Consider the following 18922-nt stretch of genomic DNA (forward strand, 5'->3'; position numbering starts at 1 on the left):
TTAGCTTGTTCTTACTGTGAAATCCTACTGCTGTGGTTTACAGCAATGGGATTTGTATTGCTTGTTTGGCTTTTCTCTATTTATGTTGTATATTTACTATCTGATATTCATTTTTCTATTGAGGGTTCATTAATGATCTGGCCTTGGCTTGTGGCCATGAGGTGTTTGTAAAGACTGAGTACCCCCAGTTAAAGGCACATCAAATTAGCGAAACATCCAGAGACAGACCGGAAATTTTACGAGACCGCCTTCACAATAAAAGCCTGCAATTTGGGTGTGGATTGAACATGTTTTCGCTCGGGTGGTTAGAAGAGTCTTTGAGGATTCTAAACATATAATTGGGACAACGCTGCGTGTAAAACGTCCCATGTTAAACATACGTCATCGAATACACCGGTTACCTCAATGTCCTGGATGGTACAGTGGCTAAAGTGTGGCGCGCATAAGGCACAAATGGGGCCCCGTTAAATCCGATTTGTGATTTGACTGTGAAATACTTTATCTTACCGGAAGTTTAAGCATTTTCCCAACCATAGTACTCTTGACGGTTACTTTCCGGTAAATATGTGAGGCGGCGATAACAGCGAAGGGCGGGCGGGGTTTCAACGGAAGAGCTGGCGTCGACGATTCGCGGTGGAGTAACGGGATATGAGCGGCGGCGGCGGCCGAGCAGAGCACACCGTCATGGGGCCTCACCTGTTCTTACTGTGGCTGATATGGGGTAGGTCGTTCACCTGGCCATTTTATTTTTAACATGCGACAATTAAGATGTTTTTCCATCAAGATGCTTTAACAGACACAGTCAACAGATAAGTGAAGGATGTTCTGACAGAAAACCTCTGGAAAATATTCACCAACATACGATTCACATATTATTACGGCATACACTGTAAAATACAGTCTAGTATTATATTTCAGTGGCGGAAGAAGTGCTTTGATTGTTTACATAAGTAAAAGTAGCAGTACCACAGTGTAAAAATAGTTTGTTACAAGTAGCAGTCCTGCATTCAAAATGTTAGTAAAAGTACAACGGTATTAGCATCAAAGTACGGGCCACTAAAAATACCAGCTGTAAAAACATGTACTGTATATCACATTATAATTATATATATTATAATTACTGATGCATTACTGTGTTCATCACTTTAATGTTGTAGCTAATGTTAACTGCCTTACATACTTACAATATGAAGTAGGTCTGCTCAACATAATACTGGGTAGCTTGTGATTTTCACACCAGGATCAACAAAATCTTGTGATTATACTGCATTTTGTTTTATTCATCTGATTCTGAAAAGTAATTAAAGATATTGAATACATGTAGTGCTGTAGGTAAAAAGTACATTTGCCTCTAAAATGTAGTATTTTATTATTTTAGCTTTTATTTAGTTTAGTATTTATTTATTTTGTATTATTTTAGTCTTTAGTATTATCTTATTTAATGAAAAATTAAAGAATTAGTTTTTCACTGGCCTTGTGGTCAACTTTGTATTTATTATGTATTTATTTATCGTGGGTGTCTTACTATTTCATGCTGCCTTATATATTATTTCATACTGTTGCTTATACTGCATCTGTGTATGTACTGTGATTTTTCTCCTTTTAATGAAATTTGCTAAGTATTTTGGTCAATTTTTATGTGCTATATAAACTGATTTGATATTTGGTGTAAAACTACACGAGAAGTACTTTTAGTATTAAGAGTATAATCAACATTAATTACTTAGTTTAAGTGTATAGTTACTACAATAGTGGTAAAATGTTTTTACTATATACAGTATGTAACAGCAGAAAATGGCTGGAAAATTCACAGTACTATTGTACCAGACCTGATCTTATGTAAAATTCATATGTGGATCATAAATGAAGTAGTCATTCTTGCTGCTCACCCAGGTCCTGGTCATGTTTACCGATGAATTAACTTTATAATTAAGAAGTATTATTATGAAGTACTGACAAATGTGATACAACAGTGCGAATGTGAAAACCAGTGTTGTTTGTTGTATGTAGTTTGTTTTGTGCAGAGCTCTGGTATGTCGTCTCACGTAAACAGATATGAGGTGGTCAGACCCCAGAGAGTGCAGGAGAGACAGAAGAGGAGTCTGCAGGAAAACCAGGTGACAACACCTCACCCGTGACACCCTATAATGATGTAATGATTTTTGCATATAAATCATATTACCATCCAGTGGAAGAAATATTCAAATCTTATACCGAAGTAAGAGTAGCAACATGTGAAAACACTCAACTACAAATTTTATTTAAATGCAGGGATATAAGTTAAAAGTGTCCATTATGCAGCATTTTTGAATAATCAATGTGTTACTGTGTCTGCAGGATATTACTCTCGCAGGTAGTGAAGCTGATTACAACCTATCCCAACACAACCTAATCATATGTTTTGTGTCTTCATCAGTTGGGTAATAAGAAACTACAGCTATTAAGTACTTAAGTACATGTGTATTTCCCACTGAGTAATAGTAGAGTATTACTGTAAAGTAGTACCAAATTCAAATACATCAGAACTGTACTTGAGTAAATGTACTTCGTTACTTTCCTCCACTGTGTTAGATTAACCTAACAGTTTATAAAGTAGCTAAAATTAGTCTCACCCAGACCTGCTGTAACATTAAAATGTTACTTACACATCAGTAATAATAATCCAGTAAAATAATCCATCCATCCACTATCTATACTGCTTATTCTGAAGAGGGTCAGTAAAATAATATACTGTCATATAACATTAAAGTACATTTTAGTGGTAATATGTCTGTACTTTAAAATCAAATGCTGGACTTTTACCTGCAACAGAGCATTTTTGCCAGTGTGGTATTGCTACTTTTACTCAAATAAAGGATGCGAGTACTTCCACTACTGCAGATTATTGCCATGATCAGTAGTTGGTTTTTCTGCAGCTTTATCCGGATACAGTTCGGTACAAGTTGGACATTGAAGGAGAGAATCACACAATTTATCTGGAAAAAAACAGGTAAGCCTTGTACATTAAAGCTCCTCTAACTAATGTCTTTTCAGTCTTGGAGGTCTAGTAAGACTCAAACTGCCACCATAAGCCGTTCCTAACTGCTCTTTGCCCCTCCCATCATGTCTTGCTTCCTAGCAATGATGTAAATTACGGATGCCCATTTGGGACAAACTGTACAAAATCCAGCCTCCATTCTGAAGCTAGCATTAGCTGACTAACAGTAAGTGTGTCAACCCAGTAGAATGCTCTGGTTACTGCTGATGTGACACAAAGCTTCAGTTACTCCCAAATTGAAATCATACTAATTCAACACAAAGGTAAAATCCTGACCATGCCAGGTGGCTAATACTACCAAAACAAACAGGTTAGCTTTAGATGCTAACACATCCAGAAGGAAAAGCCCCACATCTAGTCTGAGTCCTCTGGCTGCTTTTAACCCTCTTCATGTCAAACAGCCAAACCCATGTTAACCCTGGTTGTTGCTCTTTCTTTGTCCCACTCTCTCTATGCAAAAGACACCACCTCTTCACTCTGGCAGCCGCTGGCTCAGACTTTTAGCTGCCCAGAGCTCCTCCATGTCCTGTTTGACATGACTACTGGTGGCCAGAAAACCCCTGTTGTAACCTCGGCTAGGCGGCAGGCGGGGCTGATTTACAGACCGTACTTTGACAGCACAGGGTAGAGAAGCTGGAATAGCAAGAGGAGGACTGTAGGCAGCAGAGGGTCATGGGGTGGGGGGTGTAGCTGAGAGACACCACATCCTGTCCCACTGTCGATAGGTTCATCAGACAATATGGAATATCTACCTTTAAATATAAAATCATTTTTTTCAAATAGAAAATCAGGTCCAGTTAACTAATATGTATTGTAATATTTAAAAAAGAAACTTTTCTCATAAAACAATTTCAACCTGTATTTAAAGAAATCTTATTGGGAGAGGCTACACTGAAACACACTATTCAGAAGATGGGAAACGAGTGACAGCTTCACCAGTTGAGGTGAGATTTCACTGCATTTTAAAGTCCATCTGAATAAAGAGAAACCCACCTCATTTTTGTCTTTTTGTTTTGGTGTAGAAACACGACATTTTAATAGATTAGTTGACAGTGAAAGTAGGTATTTTCTCTGTTTTTTTTTTGACATTTTATATATATAAAAATACATCAATTAATTAAAATAATCTGGAGATTATTTGGTAATGAAAACAACTGTTAAATGCACTCCATTTTAAAACATGTAGTTGGATTGCTCTGTTTGTATCTACGAAGATTACACAAAAGGTTTACACAAAAATGCTACAGTTTACATTTGTATCTGTATATTTAGTTTTAATCTTAATGTCATGTATGTATTTCCATCCAGGAGCACTGCTACTATCATGGTCACATTGAAGGCATGGCGGAGTCTTCAGTCAGTGTGGGCATTTGTTCAGGTATTAGGTAAGAGAATCAGGATCTCCTCACACCTTCAGGCGTCCCATTTGTACATCACATTGGTGCTGTTATTATTTCATGTGAAAGTTACCGAAATACTTGTGAAATGTATTGCTACTTGACATTTAGTAAGAGGTCAGTTTTTCATGAATTTGTAATGCCTGCACATGTGAATGCAGCTTCTGATTTTTTTACTCAATAGTTACTTTTAAATGAAAGACTCCTCTGTTCCCCTGTGCCTTTGATTAGTCTCTGTACTACACTGCAATTTCCATATTTCTTTTTTAAACATGTTTTTAAATGTCCTTCTAATGTATTTCTTTTCCTTATGTAAAACACTTTATGGCTCTGTGTTTGGGAGATGCTTTGCAAATAAATTTATCCTGTCCAGGAAGATTTTTATATTGTTTCAACCAAGAAATTTGTGCAGGACACCAGTAAATCTATTACACTGCTTTTGCTTGTATGCCGAGTCATTTTTTGCTGTTTCACTTACACAATAACTGTGTTTTTATATTTTCCATATGTGTAGTGGCTTTGTAAGAGCCCAGCAGCAGGTTTATCTTATTGAGCCTCTGGGACAATCTGAGGATGGTGAGCACGCACTTTACAGACAGGAGAACCTGAGGACCAGTGGCAGCCCCAGCTGTGGCTCCACGTCCAATGCCACCACACTGTATGACCAGGACCAGGACCAGGGTCCTCGGGTGGCTGGGCTTTTCGGGTCCAGTCCATGGGTAGGTGACCTGGGTATGCTCTTATCTAATTTAGCCAGGAAATGATGGACAATGCTGGAACAATTAGTCTATTAATTAATTAGTTGATTCATAGGAAATTAATCAGCAACTGTTTTGATAACGAGTCATTTTTCATACAGAAATGCCAAATATCTGTTGGTTCCAGTCTCTCAGATGTGAGAATTAGCTGCTTCTCTCTGTTTTTATTGCTGTTAAGTGAGTAAGTATTTGGAATTGGACTGCTGGATGACATAATCTTAGGGTGTGAGGAATTTTGATTGGGTATTTTTTCAGTATTTTTAAAAAGATTGTAAACTGAAATAATAACCACTAGTTAGAGTCCTAATACTATTTAGACCATGATAATTATCTCTGGATGGTTTAGATTGTGGTGGGCACTCTAGTAAACCTTCATTCATCATTTAAATTAAATTTTTTGGATTCACCAAAAGCAGATATTCTCATCGATTTTCCACTAATTGTATTATAATATGGTAAATATGTGCCTACACCATGACAAACAGGGAGTCCACACATTTTTGTCCACATAAAGGGTTTTTCCTCTATAGGAATCCGCCGAAACATGTTGAGCTGAGTAACGCTCACCACTACAATGCACCTGCTTTGGAGGTGCTTTCTGGGAGCTAAATTTCAGCACCCCTCAGGGGGTAGTACTAAAATCAAGTACAAAGAACACGAGGGAGAAGGGGTGCGTGCACCAGAGCAGTCGTCGGTGATTGGTTAAATGTCTGTGTTTTGTGTAGTATAAAGGTTGTATCATGTCTCTGTCCTTGCAGAAAATGGAACTCACTGCAGGCCCACAGAGGTTTGTGGAGCTTTTTGTTGTGGTGGACAACACTGAGGTACATCTGTCAGTTTGATTCTTTTACTACTTTTATTCCACCGCAAAATACATCTAATCTGTTTGTCTCTTCCTTCTTCCAGTATAAACAATATGGAAGTGAAACTAGAGCCCGTATTCTTGGAGTTATAAATCATGTTGACAAGGTGAATTGTGTTTTCCGTTTGATGTTTTCTAAGTTGTTTGGCGTTGTGCCATCACACTTCTCAGCACATTCACTCATGATGAACGTCTCCTCCTCTGCCTGCAGCTATATCGCCCTCTCAACATTCGCATCATGCTGGTGGGCTTGGAGATTTGGACATACAAAGACTACATTGATGTTGATGTTAATTCAAGCAGGACTCTGGACAATTTCCTTTTGTGGCGTCAGACCGATCTTCTGCAGAGGATGAAGCATGACAATGCCCAGTTTGTGACGTGAGGATCAGTGCTGGATGTGTGTGCATATGTTACACAGTAATGCTGACAGTTTGACCTGATGTTAGACTTTTTTCTTCAACAGTGGCAAAGATTTTGACAAAGATACAGTTGGACTGGCAAATAAGTTTGCCATGTGTACTGGAAACTCGGGTGGAGTCAATCAGGTATGATTGATAACTTATAAGTTACATTAATTCTGTAACAACTGGAGATGAAAGATGCATATTTGAAAGATATATTCTATTGAATTTAAAGCAACAGCTGTGCATTTCTCTTCTAGGATCACCATGACAACCCAATAGGCCTCGCCTCCACCATTGCTCATGAGATGGGACATAACTTCGGCTTATCCCACGATGCTGCAGTCTGTGTGTGTGGTCCTTCTTACAGCAGTGGGGTCTGTGTAATGGCAGAAAAGCTCAGGTAAAGGCGTTACAAAACACCAATGATCTACCTTACTGTTACGTACAAAGTATTTATCTTATGTACAATACAAAGGATGGTTTTCTCAGTCTGGTGTGGAAGAACTTGACTGGCCTGCACAGAGACCTGATCTCAACACCAACTCTGAGCCAGACCTTATCACACAATGTCAGAGTTGGACCTCACTGACGTTCTTGTAAGTCAATGGGAGCAAATCCCTCCAGCCGTGTTCCAAAATCTAATGGGAGATTGAAACCAGAAGAGGCTGTTACAGGAGCAGATTAATGCCCATGGCTGATGAATAAAATATTCAACAAACACATGGGTGTAATGTCTGGGTGTCCACATACTTCTGTTTTAGCTTGACCTTAAATTAAAATCACACCATAAACAGGCATTCAGCATATCCTTTGACTGTTCCATCACTGAATCGCTGTGCTCCTCTTCAGGACAGGAAGTCAAATGTTCCCGGAGTTTTTCAGCAGCTGCAGTGTGGAGCAGCTTGCTGAGTTCATGGCGCGAGCTCAGCCCAGCTGCTTGCATAGACCCAGCTCGGTTAGGACCATCACTGTGGGCCCCCACTGTGGTAATGCCCTGCTGGACCCTGGAGAGGAGTGTGACTGTGGCACTGTTGAGGTAAAACTTGTAAAGAGGATACTGCAGAGTAGTGTTTTTTTTTTTAGACCTTGGGAACTTTAAATATATCTGTTGGTGGAGAAAGACATCATTAGGCTTTTCCACTTTTCTGACTGCTGTGGTTTCCTGTGCGTGATGATGCTATAGATAGAGTTAAAGAGAAATGGTGAACAACAGTTAAAATTAAGATACCTTTCCTGTGTGCTCACATCTTATCGGAAGGTGGGGGATTCTTGGCAGAGATGTTGCCTGTGTAGGAGATTTGAATTTGATCTGTTATGACTGAAGTTTATAAACTTTAGCAGCTATTCCATGTGTAACTGGACACACAACTGAAAATGTATGTTTTATTTTACTAGGAATGCAAGAACCCTTGTTGTGATGCTTCAACTTGTCGCCTGACTGAAGGATCCCAGTGTGCTGATGGACAATGCTGTGACAAGTGTCAGGTACTTTAGCTCCCATTATACAGCAGCCTATAATGTAGCTTCTAATCTGGGTTTCCTGTGTCAGCCACAAACCCAAGCTAAAATGAAGAACATAGTTGATGTGTGAATTTCCTAATGTCAGTGTGCTAAGATACTTGCAATGATGACACTAACATGCTAATTAGCATTTTTAAAAAAGCACAGCTCCGACTAATTAGAATCTCATTTTTTCAGGTATGTGGTCATAATCCAATCCAAAGTACTGGACCCATTAAAAGTTTGACCTGAAGGCGCTAGATGAAAAGTCAGATGATCAAAGTTATTAAAATTCATCCTGAGGGGAACATGAATGTCTGAACCAAATTTCATAACGATCCATCCGATGGTTGCCAAGAAAGTACATCTGAAAACCACAAATGTGAACCTCAAGGGATCACCAGTGTCACTGGGAGTCATCCTCTGGGATCCATGAGTGTCAGGACAATATTTTGTGCCCAGGCATCCCATATATGGTTAGATGTTTCACAGGATAGCTGAAATTTGGACCTGCTGGTGGTGCTAGAGGAGATGTCAGAGGATCACTAGAATAATTTAGGATCCATCCTCTGTGTACCAGGGGTGTCTGTACCTGATTTCCTGGCAATCGCATCAAACAGTTGTTGAACCAATTGACAGGACTGGCACTGTCATCCATATAGCCGTTCTGTTAGCATGGCTAACAACAACCCTGGACTAAGTGAGGAAAGCCAGCTGACCTTCACTGACAGTGATGTAGTGTGCAGGCTACAGACACACCCTACAGCTGCCCACAGTTACTGTATCTGGCTGATAACCATGGGCATCAAAATAGTGACAGGAAGTTTCTGCTAACAACACACTGCAACAGCAGCAGCTAAATAGTAACAGGAAATAGAGGGTGATGACCTACTGTTTATGTACTTTAACTCACCCAGTTCTTCCTCAAATGACAGTTTCAAGGCTAGAGGAGGTGAGGCAAGTCAGCATATAAAGACACAAGTTAATTGTAAATACTATTTAGCCAGCATCTACTTGCGTTAACTCTTAACTGTTCTTACTACATCAGCTGAAATGTACCCTGACCCACAGGTCAAAGCAGCTGGAAGTGTGTGCAGGAAGTCAGCCAGTGAGTGTGACCTGCCTGAGTACTGCACTGGAAAGTCAGAGGACTGTCCTGTGGATGAGTTTGAGATGAACGGAAAGCCCTGCTACAACAAGGCACAGGGCTACTGCTACAACGGCCAGTGCCCCACACATGAGCACCACTGCTGGAGGCTCTTTGGACTAGGTACACTCAGCACAGTCAACACTGGGCCACTATTTACACCAGGTTCTCCCTTTTCTTTTGAATTGACAAATGGAGACTCGTGGAGATTTAGGTATTAGTCTGTGAATGTCTAGTAGTTTCACTAAATTTCAGTCATCTGACAGAATTGGCTCTTTCTAATAAAGACTGCCTGAAACAAATGTATTAGTGCATATATAATGGACTACAGAGTATTTCATGAAAAAACAAATCTCTACATCTACAAAAAAGTGCGTACTCTTTTGTGCTTTAAAAGCACCTTAACATCCAGTTTTCCCTCTTTATTTCCCTCATGGTAGCTTTAAGGTAAAATCATCTTATTTGAGTGGCAGTACCATAAATAGTGTATATTGTCTAGTTTTGTTCATTATTTTATACAACTTTTCCTTAAAATTCAGCTTAATTATCAATTGATCTGCTGATCATTTCTTAAATAGTGGCTTAATTATTTAGGTTCTAAATTATAAAAATGGTAATTCATATTTTTCAATGAACAAACCCCACCAAGCAGTGGATCCATCATTTCAAACTGTGCCACAAAAATAGTTCAAACCCACAAAACTACGAGACTATGATTAATTCTATAACTCAGTTTTGATGGACAAAAGTCAAAATGTTATTAGTGTCCATAATTTTGCCTCCCCTTGCTTTTTGTGCATTGTTTGGGCTTCCATACTAATAAGAGATTCATTATGAATATTTTGTTTTCTCAGGGGCCAAAGTTGGGCCCGATAGGTGTTTCAACCTGAACACCCGTGGCGAGGAAGGTGCCAACTGTGGAAGGAACAAATTTGGCTACACCCCCTGCACAACACAGTATGTATCATCAGCATTTTCACTGAATTTCTGCTGAAGGCTCCGTGGTTCTATTCAGAGGTCTCAAAGTGAAAAGTAGCGAAGGTTGCCAAAATCATGAAATGTATGTTTAAGGCAAAAGAAATTTATTATATTTTGGTTATTAAATGGTGTTTATGTAACTAGATTCTCAAGTTCTTAGTGAATGTGTTGATCCTTTCTGTAGGAATCTTAAGTGTGGATCAATATTTTGTGGAGGAGGGGGTGAGTCCATCACAGGGAAAAGGGCAGCCTACAACGTCGGCATAGAATGTAAACTAGCCGTGGATGATGACAAGAGCCGAAACATCGACATGGTGCCTGAAGGAACCAAATGTGGACCAGATAAGGTAAAACTCTCAGCAAGAGACATTACATCAGTTTGTATGCCTCCACGGCGGTGATAGCCACAGCCGGAGGCATTACGTTTTAGGGTTGTCCGTCCATCTGTCTGTACAGCCCACTCGTGTGAACAGGATATGTCAGCAATGCCTTGAGGGAGTTTCTTCTGATTTGGTACAACTGTCCACTTGGACTCAAAAAAGATGAACTAATTAGATTCTGGTGGTCAGAGGCCAGTGACCTCACTTCTGTTCCATACCTGTGAATTTGACTGGTTGGCAGAGGCATACAACTGCAGTGGCAATTCTAGTTTAAAATAATAGTGGACATTTTGCCCAGACTCACACATTTGTGCACAGGTTTGCCTCAACAACAGATGTGTGGAAACATCTGTTTATGGGAAACAGGAGGAGTGTGCAAAGAAATGCAACAACAACGGGGTGAGTGAATAAAAAAAAAAATCACTTGTAGATGTTTTCAGTTTGTTCTGGACCAAAGTCCAAGTGACTCGTGTCTAAATTGATTTGACTGCATTTTCTCTTTAGGTGTGTAATCACAAGGAGGAGTGTCATTGTAATCCTGGCTGGGCTCCACCTCACTGCAACATCCAATATGCAGATTTACCTCAAGGTACAGAACAATTGGATTTGATTTCATGACAGCTGATGTTTACAAATTCAACAGTTTGAGCAGGCTTGGCTGTTAAATACAAACCCCTATATGGGTCTATAGTCAGCTCACAGTGAGGGGTGCAACAGCGGGTCACACCTGCTGGTGAATCACTCTTCCAGTAAAAAACATGAATGATTCATTATGACTGATCAGCTATTTTTCCCTGCATTGACCTAAATCCTCTGCTCCTGATGCATCTTCAACTCTACCTTCCTTAAAAACATTAAAACTGTCTTCATTGTAGACACTGTTCTGTAAATCATATAACAAACTTAACTAGCATATAGTTGCTTTCCATTTCTTTAATCAAAATGTCTTGTTGTAGCACAAGGAGCTAATTACTACATTACAAAAATTTTAAGGTAATCTGCACTGAAAAATTTGAAAATGGACTTTGTCAAGTGACTGTACAACTATTCAGTTCTCACACTAAATGACTAAAAACACAATCAAAGGGGAAGAGGAAACCAACACTAAGCAGGCGAGGATTGTGAAACATGTCAACACAGGGTTACGACACTTTTGAATATCCTTTAAGGGACCTTAAAGTACCTTTAAAGGATCGCTGAAATGATCACAATTCACGCTTCTGGCAACCGTGAATGTCTGTACAAAATGTCAGGGCAAACCATCCAGTAGTTTAGATATTTCAGTCTGGACCAAAGACCAGTATTTCCATCCCTAAAGCCCTGCCACTAGCAAAAAACCCTCTTGCTTATAATTTGCCATACATTGTGGATATGTCTTTTTTTCAAACATAAAACAAAACTTTAAAAGCCACACTCTTTATAGCATGACCTAAACCCGGGGTTCTCAATAGGCCAAAACAAACATGCTAATTTAATCATAATCCAAATGAGTTCTCAATGAAGTGCGCAACCGTGATTCCGCGCGATATATCTTTGAGGCTTCTACTCGGTTTGGCTGCTTCATCTATTTCCAATCACAGTATCTGTAACAGCATCGTTATAGCAACGTTACCACTACTCACCCCATCCCTCCCTCCTTCCCTCCCTCACCACTACTCGCTCGCTCACTCACGGCAGCCAGATTTATGTACCAGTCATGTGCTCTGGGTCAGGCCAGTGAACAGGCAGTCTCATCGTTCGTGAGCAGTGCAAATTTCGATGTGACTTTTTTTTTTGCTGACTGAAAGTGAAGATGGCGTGCTCAAAGCTGGCCATTGATAAGAAAAGAAAAGCTGATTTTGAAAACCGCGAATTTAAGAGTGAGTGGACAGAAAAATATGCATTCGTGCTCCCCGTGGGAAGCAGAAAACCAATGTGTTTCATCTGCAACGAGACAGTAGCAATCATCAAAAGTGGTAACGTGTAAGGCCATTATGAAACCAAGCATGCACATTTCGAACAAAATTACCCTCAGAACTCAGAGGTAAGGACCATAAAAATAAACCAGCTGAAATCATCCTATGAAGCTACAAGTAGCGTAATAGCTAGATCAGCCACACAACAGGAGCGGGCAACGGAAGTAGTCAAAGAGTATGAGTGAAGTGGTGACTGCTCTGTTTGAAGGGACTCAAAAGGATGAAATAATCCAGAAAATAAACCAAATACCCTGTTCTGATTCCACTGCTGCAAGACGAACTGAAATACTTGCTGATGATTTGCTTGAACAACTTAGCTCTGCTATAAAAAAGCCAAATTCTTTTCATTGGCTGTGGATGAATCCACAGATATCACAGACAATGCACAACTCATGGTCTTTGTCAGATTTTTTGATGAAGAAAAGGGAGAATTTCATGAAGATGTTTTGGGTCTCACAAACCTCCATGGATGACATCTATGAAGCAGTGACAGATGCTTAGAGACAGAGTGATAGACCTGAAGCATGTTGTTTCCATTGCTACTGATGGTGCACCGTGTATGATTGGGAAAGAGAGGGGATTAGTGTCACGCTTGAGAACTCACCACCTTGACCTCATGGCATACCACTGCATAATTCACCAGATGGTTTTGTGTGCCAGCCTTGGAGAAAGGTACTCAGAAGTCATGAAACTAGTCAACTATCTGAGAGCATCCTTTGCTCTGCAACATCGTTTATTGCGCTCATTTCTAATAGAGGTGAATGCAACATTTGATGATTTGCTCCTTCACAACAATGTCCGGTGGCTTAGTAAAGGCAAGGTACTGGAGTGTTTTTGGGCACTGCGGAAAGAGCTGGAGACATTTCTGTTGGGTCAGAAGAGTGCAAAAGCCAAACTGTTTGTGGATGTCATGAAGAATGATGAGGAAATGGAAACTGTTGCTTCTCTAAATGACATTACTTCCCATCTTAATGACCTTAATATGAAGCTCCAGGGCAAAAACAGCACAGTGTGTGACCTCATGTCAGCTGTCCGTGCTTTCCAGAGGAAGCTGGAGGTGTTCAAATGTGACTTACAGCAGGACCTGCTTCACTTCCCAAGACTTTTGGATCAGACTGCAGGAAAACATCACCATCACAATTATGCTGAATTCCTGGACAAGCTGATTAAAAATTTCCAAACTCGCTTTGAAGATTTCCCTCTTGGAAAACAAGTCTTGCTGTGCATCGAAAATCCATTGTTGTCAAAAATGTTGCAGAATTCTCAAATGAAGCCACAAAAGTCTTCCAATGGGCCAGTGCTGCTTCTCTGCAAACAGAGCTAATTGAGCTACAAGAAAACCTAGCACTGCAGGAATCTCACTGTGACCTTGTCACCTTCTGGACAAAGATGGTTACTGCAACAGGTGTTCCTCTCCTGCAGAAGATGGCCCTTCAAATTCTCACAATGTTTCCCTCAATGTACTGCTGTGAATCTGCCTTTTCAACTATGAACATGGTGAAAAACACATACCGCAGCACCCTCACCAATGAACATTTACATCAGTGCCTCCGCCTGGCCCTCACACCTTTTATGCCCAAGTTCAAACAACTGGTGGCACAAAGAAGGTGTCACCTTTCACACTAAAAGGCCTACCATGTCATTTTTTTTGTGTATAGTTCGAAAGTTTTGGGATTGCCTTTTTTTGTAGTTCTCTATTTGGAATTTGACCGTCACTTTTCTGGACCTCGGACTAAATGGAAATTTGTTAAGTGGACCTTTCAAATTTATATTTGAGTACCCCTGACCTAAACTGTACAAATAAAAGGACTGTAACACCAGAGTGTCTCTCCGTCTGTGCCTGCAGGTCAGAGTGCAGTAATAGCTGGTGTGTCTGCAGCTGTCGCCACCATCCTGGTGATCGCTGCAGTGATTGCTGGCCTGTTGTGCTGTAAGAGGGACAACATGGATAACTACATCTCCAAAAGGTTTCAACAAGGATTCAGTCCATTGTGTTTCCTATCTGACTCTGCTCCAAGGCTGTTTCTTGGCCTCCATTTCCCAGCTGACTGAATTTTATGTCCACAGGAAAGTGCATTCAGCTCCAGGCAAGTTGAACCCGATGTTCCGGGAACCAGGCATTAATGAAAAACCTCAGATCGGTCAGCCTACTCTGATGGCATCAACAGCCACACACGCCTGTGCTCCTCTCACTGTTACTGTGACTCCCAGCAGACCCGCTCCACAGGTACACAGATGCACAATGAAGTAGTCATGGAAATTTGTCACACACCCTTTAAGTTACAAGGTGTGTTTTCTCTTCCAGCCACCAAAGACGTTCTCTCCAGTGTTGTCTACCTCACAGACGGAGCAGGTAAGCTTTGTGATCAAATGCATAATGCAAACGGAGCCTCAGAGTCGGCAACTTAACTTGGCTGCTTTAGTTCAGAGATCAAATTAAGTAATAAACAAGGAACATTATCTTTATTTAGACACGCAACGCACAAAGTTGCTGCTGTTGCTCTTCTCAGACATTCTCCCAAAAAGACCAAACCCACAATGAGTCAGACTGTTTCTCAGTATTTTTATAACCTCCCTGCCCTGTGGCTCTAAGACTCAAGCCGGCTCAGCATTTCCTTTAAAACACATCACAGATACAGTATATAGTTCCTTTGTAACAAAACAGCGGGACACTGCAGTTTTTAGCAAAAGTCACTCAAACAGGAGGAGATAGTGCACTTGTTGGGGACTATGTTCAGCAGTGGATTAATACACATTTTTTCACACTGTGGACCTCTTCTAATGTAACCCTGAGCATGTACAAGTGTGTTTAAAGTGAAAACTCAAACACAAATATCTCAGTGACATCTCTGTCTTCACTACAGGTAAAACCTCAACCGCCATCTAAACCATTACCACCTCTGAATAAATTACAGGTGAGTCCCACCTACAGCTGCTCTCACTACATGTCAACATAAAGTACAGTTCATGAACAGAGAATCGTTGGTGGCGCTACAGAATAGTTCCTTCATTGTTCAACCAAACATTTTGAATTTTAAGTAATTTTACAATGTCAAACTCCCAAACATTAGTCGTTCCAGCTCCTGAAATGTGACGATTTTTTGCTTTTCTTTGGTTTAACTGTACATTTTAAATCTTTGGGTCTTGAAGTGTTTGTCTTTCATTTTGAGGTTGTGTGTAAAAGACTAAGCCATTTTCAGTGTCTATACCACATCAACACCAAAACTGACATCACATATCCCACCTGTTTCATATTGCAGCAGCTTCAAGGTGAAACCTTTTCCCAGGTCTTAAACACTTCCTTACCTTGGCCCATTCATTTTTTCATTTTAAATAGTTCTATTTCCTGCCTCTTCATGCAGTTTCCCCTCTGGGGATCATTAAAGTCTAAAAGTCACAGCCAAGTTTCTGTCATGGGTTTCACTACTATTCATTTTTGGGGCCAAATGCAATTCCAGGAATAAAATATTAAAAACACTCCCTCCACAGTTTTATAAGTAGCAACTTGACATTTAAAAGTCTCTCTGAAATTCATCTTTTTAACATTTCAGAATAAGGCAGCCAAACCAAACCCTCCTCCTGTACCTCCAGTCAAGCCCAGTCCTCCTCCAGCTGCCCGAGTCAAGCCCTGTGCACCTCCACTGCCCCCAGTGAAGCCACAATTCCACAGACTCACATGAAATTCTCATCAAACGTATCAAGTTTAACCAAAGAAGAAGCCATGAGCGTGTAGTTGTTCATATACGGTAGAAAGAGATCAGAGGGGTGAGTCACAGAGGAAACTTTGGAAAAGTTTCCTCTTCAAAGCCTTTAGAAAAGTTGTGCGTGACTGAGGCTTTACTGACTGAGAATGTCTTTGACGACAACAGCTCCTGTGGCCAAGAGGGTTATTTTGGGGGGGACGCAACATACCTGTTGTTACAATTCTTTCTGTCAACTTTGTAACAAGGGTAACGTTAACTTGGCAGCAAAATGACGCCAACATAAAACCGTACTTTATAAAAAAAAATTTTTTTGTTATGTTTATGAAAGGGACTGTATGAAAATTACTTGGGGGAGGTGTCAAAAAAGCAGAAGGGTTATGTATTTCTAATTTCTGCTGAAGGGAGGATACATTTTTGGAAGAGCAGGGGAGGGTTTCCATTGCAAGATACTTTTTTACTTTTTTTTTTGCAAAAGATGTGCATAAACGGTGGTGGATGAAAACCCACCTATTGACATTTGTAACTACATTAGACTAATCCTATCTCTTTCTCAACAGTCCTGTGGCTCGCTTCACATGTTTAGATAAGGACTGTAGTTTCTGAAAAGCAACTCACCATCATTGTTAGTTCAGACATGTCTGTAACATCAGCAGTTTTAATAGAGCTGGCAACTCAGCTGCACTCTGTCCCAATTATTTTCATACTATCCCTAAACTGTGTCCAGAACCAGTCTGTGCCTTCTTTAATTTAGTAAATAATTGCACTGTACTTGAAAACCGATGAATGGTACATACAGTTTTGGGAGGCTTTGCACAGTTCAGATGACCTTTGTGTGTTATTGTAGTTTGCGTGAAACATTTACATGCTCCTTTGTTTGCCTGCGGTCCCAGGCAGGGTGCACGACAGAGCCTCAAGGAGCAGTTACTGCACTGATATTTATATAGAGAAACATGGGGTTTATACACTGTGTGTTAAACTGTGAGTGCCTCACTGATTGGTCTTAAAATACAAAACATCAGCTGACATGATTACAGTTCTACTGTACTTTCTAAACTGTCATGTTTGATGGAATGCAGAAGTGTGTTACGAAAGGCTTTTTGTTGTAACAATTCAAGTAAACTTTATTACAAAACTATGATATGATCACACAATTACAATTACACAAGTCACCAGTGTGAAGCAACGCATGACAGAAATTCTTATGATTGTTTTCCTCACAAAATTAAAAGTTACATTTTTCTCTATGGAATCTGGTGTCTTTTGCCTTCTTTTGTTCTTTCCAGCGAACTGTGTCAGCTAACTCAACAGTTAACTCATATTTACTGGTCTCTAGTGAGAGGCTGAAGGAAATGAGCAATGAGTCAGAGCTCTGCAGCCAGGCTCAGACTCCCAGTGTGAGCTCCCATCATCTGGGCTTCCTGCTCACGCTTCTTAAACAGTGGGACACAAAAGCCTGAGTTTCTTGTTTCAAGTTTAACACAGAGCCAGTGTTGTTGTGAGAAACAACAAGGAGGTGAATCAGCAGTAACAGTCACAGTGATGAACTGGCTGGTCGACATGAACTAATGGCACATGTACAGTATCAGTAATGTTTTATTTTACAGGCCAGCTATTTCCTAGGAATATTGTGAAAGCTTCCTGTAAAGAACCATGTACTTTGGGTCCAATTACAGAAAAACAAAAGTGCTGAGACTGATTTTTTTTAGTCCAGTGAGTTTATTTTTGGCTTCCAGATGAATTTTCATGAAAGAAGCTGCTCAATTTGAACTCCGGTTTATATTTACAATTCATTTATTATTTGAAATGTTAGTCTTCATTTATTTTGAACTGTGTGGGTGATTGTAGACAAATTTCACACTTGGCCTGTGTAGCTCATCTTTTGTCTGAATAAAAACCTCAAGTTTGTGCTAGCTCACTATTTTGAAATATCTAAAAGTGTGCCAACTCTAATTTTAGAACCAAATTACATGGTTCCCTACAGAAAACATCTTAAGAAATTATGTGGAGATAAACTGGAATTTACAGGCCTGTAAAATAAAGCATTACCCTTATATCTATTGGTGAACTATACTGTATGGTATAGCCATGGTAGCTAGCATCTGTAAGACTGTGGTGATCCCTTGATTTTTCATCTAACACCATCAGGCCTAAGTTTAAGTGTGTCCTGTACCTTGATTTATGACAAATACCTGAGCTGTTTCAATGACCCAATATTAGTATGCTAATGTGTTAGCAGTGTCATTGTCAGCATGTCAATGTTAGCATTTAGCTCAGAGCACTGCTGTGCCCATGTATAGTGACTTATCCACTGCATGGGCCCTCAAATAATTTAGTGGAACAAAAATTCACGCCTGCTAGCAAACCCCCAGAATGAAATCCTCCATCACACCATAACAGACAGGAGATGCAATACTGTTTCATTATAGAGACAGTGGTGCATACTTTCACAAACTCTCCTCTGGAAGGCATTCATAGTGCTGCACTTAGTTGTCATGAAAAGAGAGAAATAATTAATAAGAGAAACAAAAGTCCCTCCCTCACCCAGAAGACCTGGCCAATCACAGTATGAAGTGAGTATAAAATATCAGAGTTGGCTATGGAGAGATACAGAAAAAACACACCTAATCCAATGTGAGAGAGGTGTGGATAGAGCAAACTGCAGCAGATGTTTTTTCTCTGTTAGGACTAAGGGGGGGAGAAAACCATCAACTACCACAAATATTTAAAGCCACATGTATAAATCTAACTATAAAAAGGTAAAGACTGATATGAAGCACTGCGTAAATCAGTGCTAGAC

The 18922-nt window shown here is 40.1% G+C and overlaps 2 protein-coding genes across 3 annotated transcripts in view; one reads left to right on the forward strand and one right to left on the reverse strand.

Moving 5' to 3' along the window:
• The window catches only part of kctd2 (potassium channel tetramerization domain containing 2), a 49421-nt gene that overhangs the window by 14432 nt on the left and 16067 nt on the right, over positions 1 to 18922 (reverse strand). The window contains exon 22 of one of the 2 annotated variants that reach the window (XM_020604690.1): positions 6761 to 6837. The exons of the other annotated variant lie outside the window; for it this stretch is intronic. Within the exon in view, the coding sequence (XP_020460346.1) occupies positions 6823 to 6837 (15 nt within the window). The 3' untranslated portion in view covers positions 6761 to 6822. Of the gene's footprint in view, positions 1 to 6760; positions 6838 to 18922 lie in introns of those variants that run through there. 2 annotated transcript variants of the gene reach the window in all.
• adam8b (ADAM metallopeptidase domain 8b) lies at positions 41 to 17153 on the forward strand. The gene is given in 23 exon segments (XM_020604692.1): positions 41 to 721; positions 2011 to 2117; positions 2916 to 2989; positions 3906 to 3981; positions 4346 to 4422; positions 4949 to 5153; positions 5951 to 6016; positions 6099 to 6161; positions 6266 to 6435; positions 6521 to 6602; positions 6719 to 6861; positions 7311 to 7497; positions 7857 to 7946; positions 9033 to 9231; positions 9963 to 10065; positions 10271 to 10433; positions 10785 to 10865; positions 10971 to 11055; positions 14268 to 14407; positions 14409 to 14648; positions 14727 to 14774; positions 15286 to 15336; positions 15973 to 17153. Coding segments are annotated over 23 exon segments (2652 nt in total). The 5' UTR covers positions 41 to 648; the 3' UTR covers positions 16102 to 17153.

The sequence above is a fragment of the Monopterus albus genome, unplaced genomic scaffold, assembly GCF_001952655.1.
Source record: "Monopterus albus unplaced genomic scaffold, M_albus_1.0 scaffold67.1, whole genome shotgun sequence".
Classification (NCBI taxonomy): domain Eukaryota; kingdom Metazoa; phylum Chordata; class Actinopteri; order Synbranchiformes; family Synbranchidae; genus Monopterus; species Monopterus albus.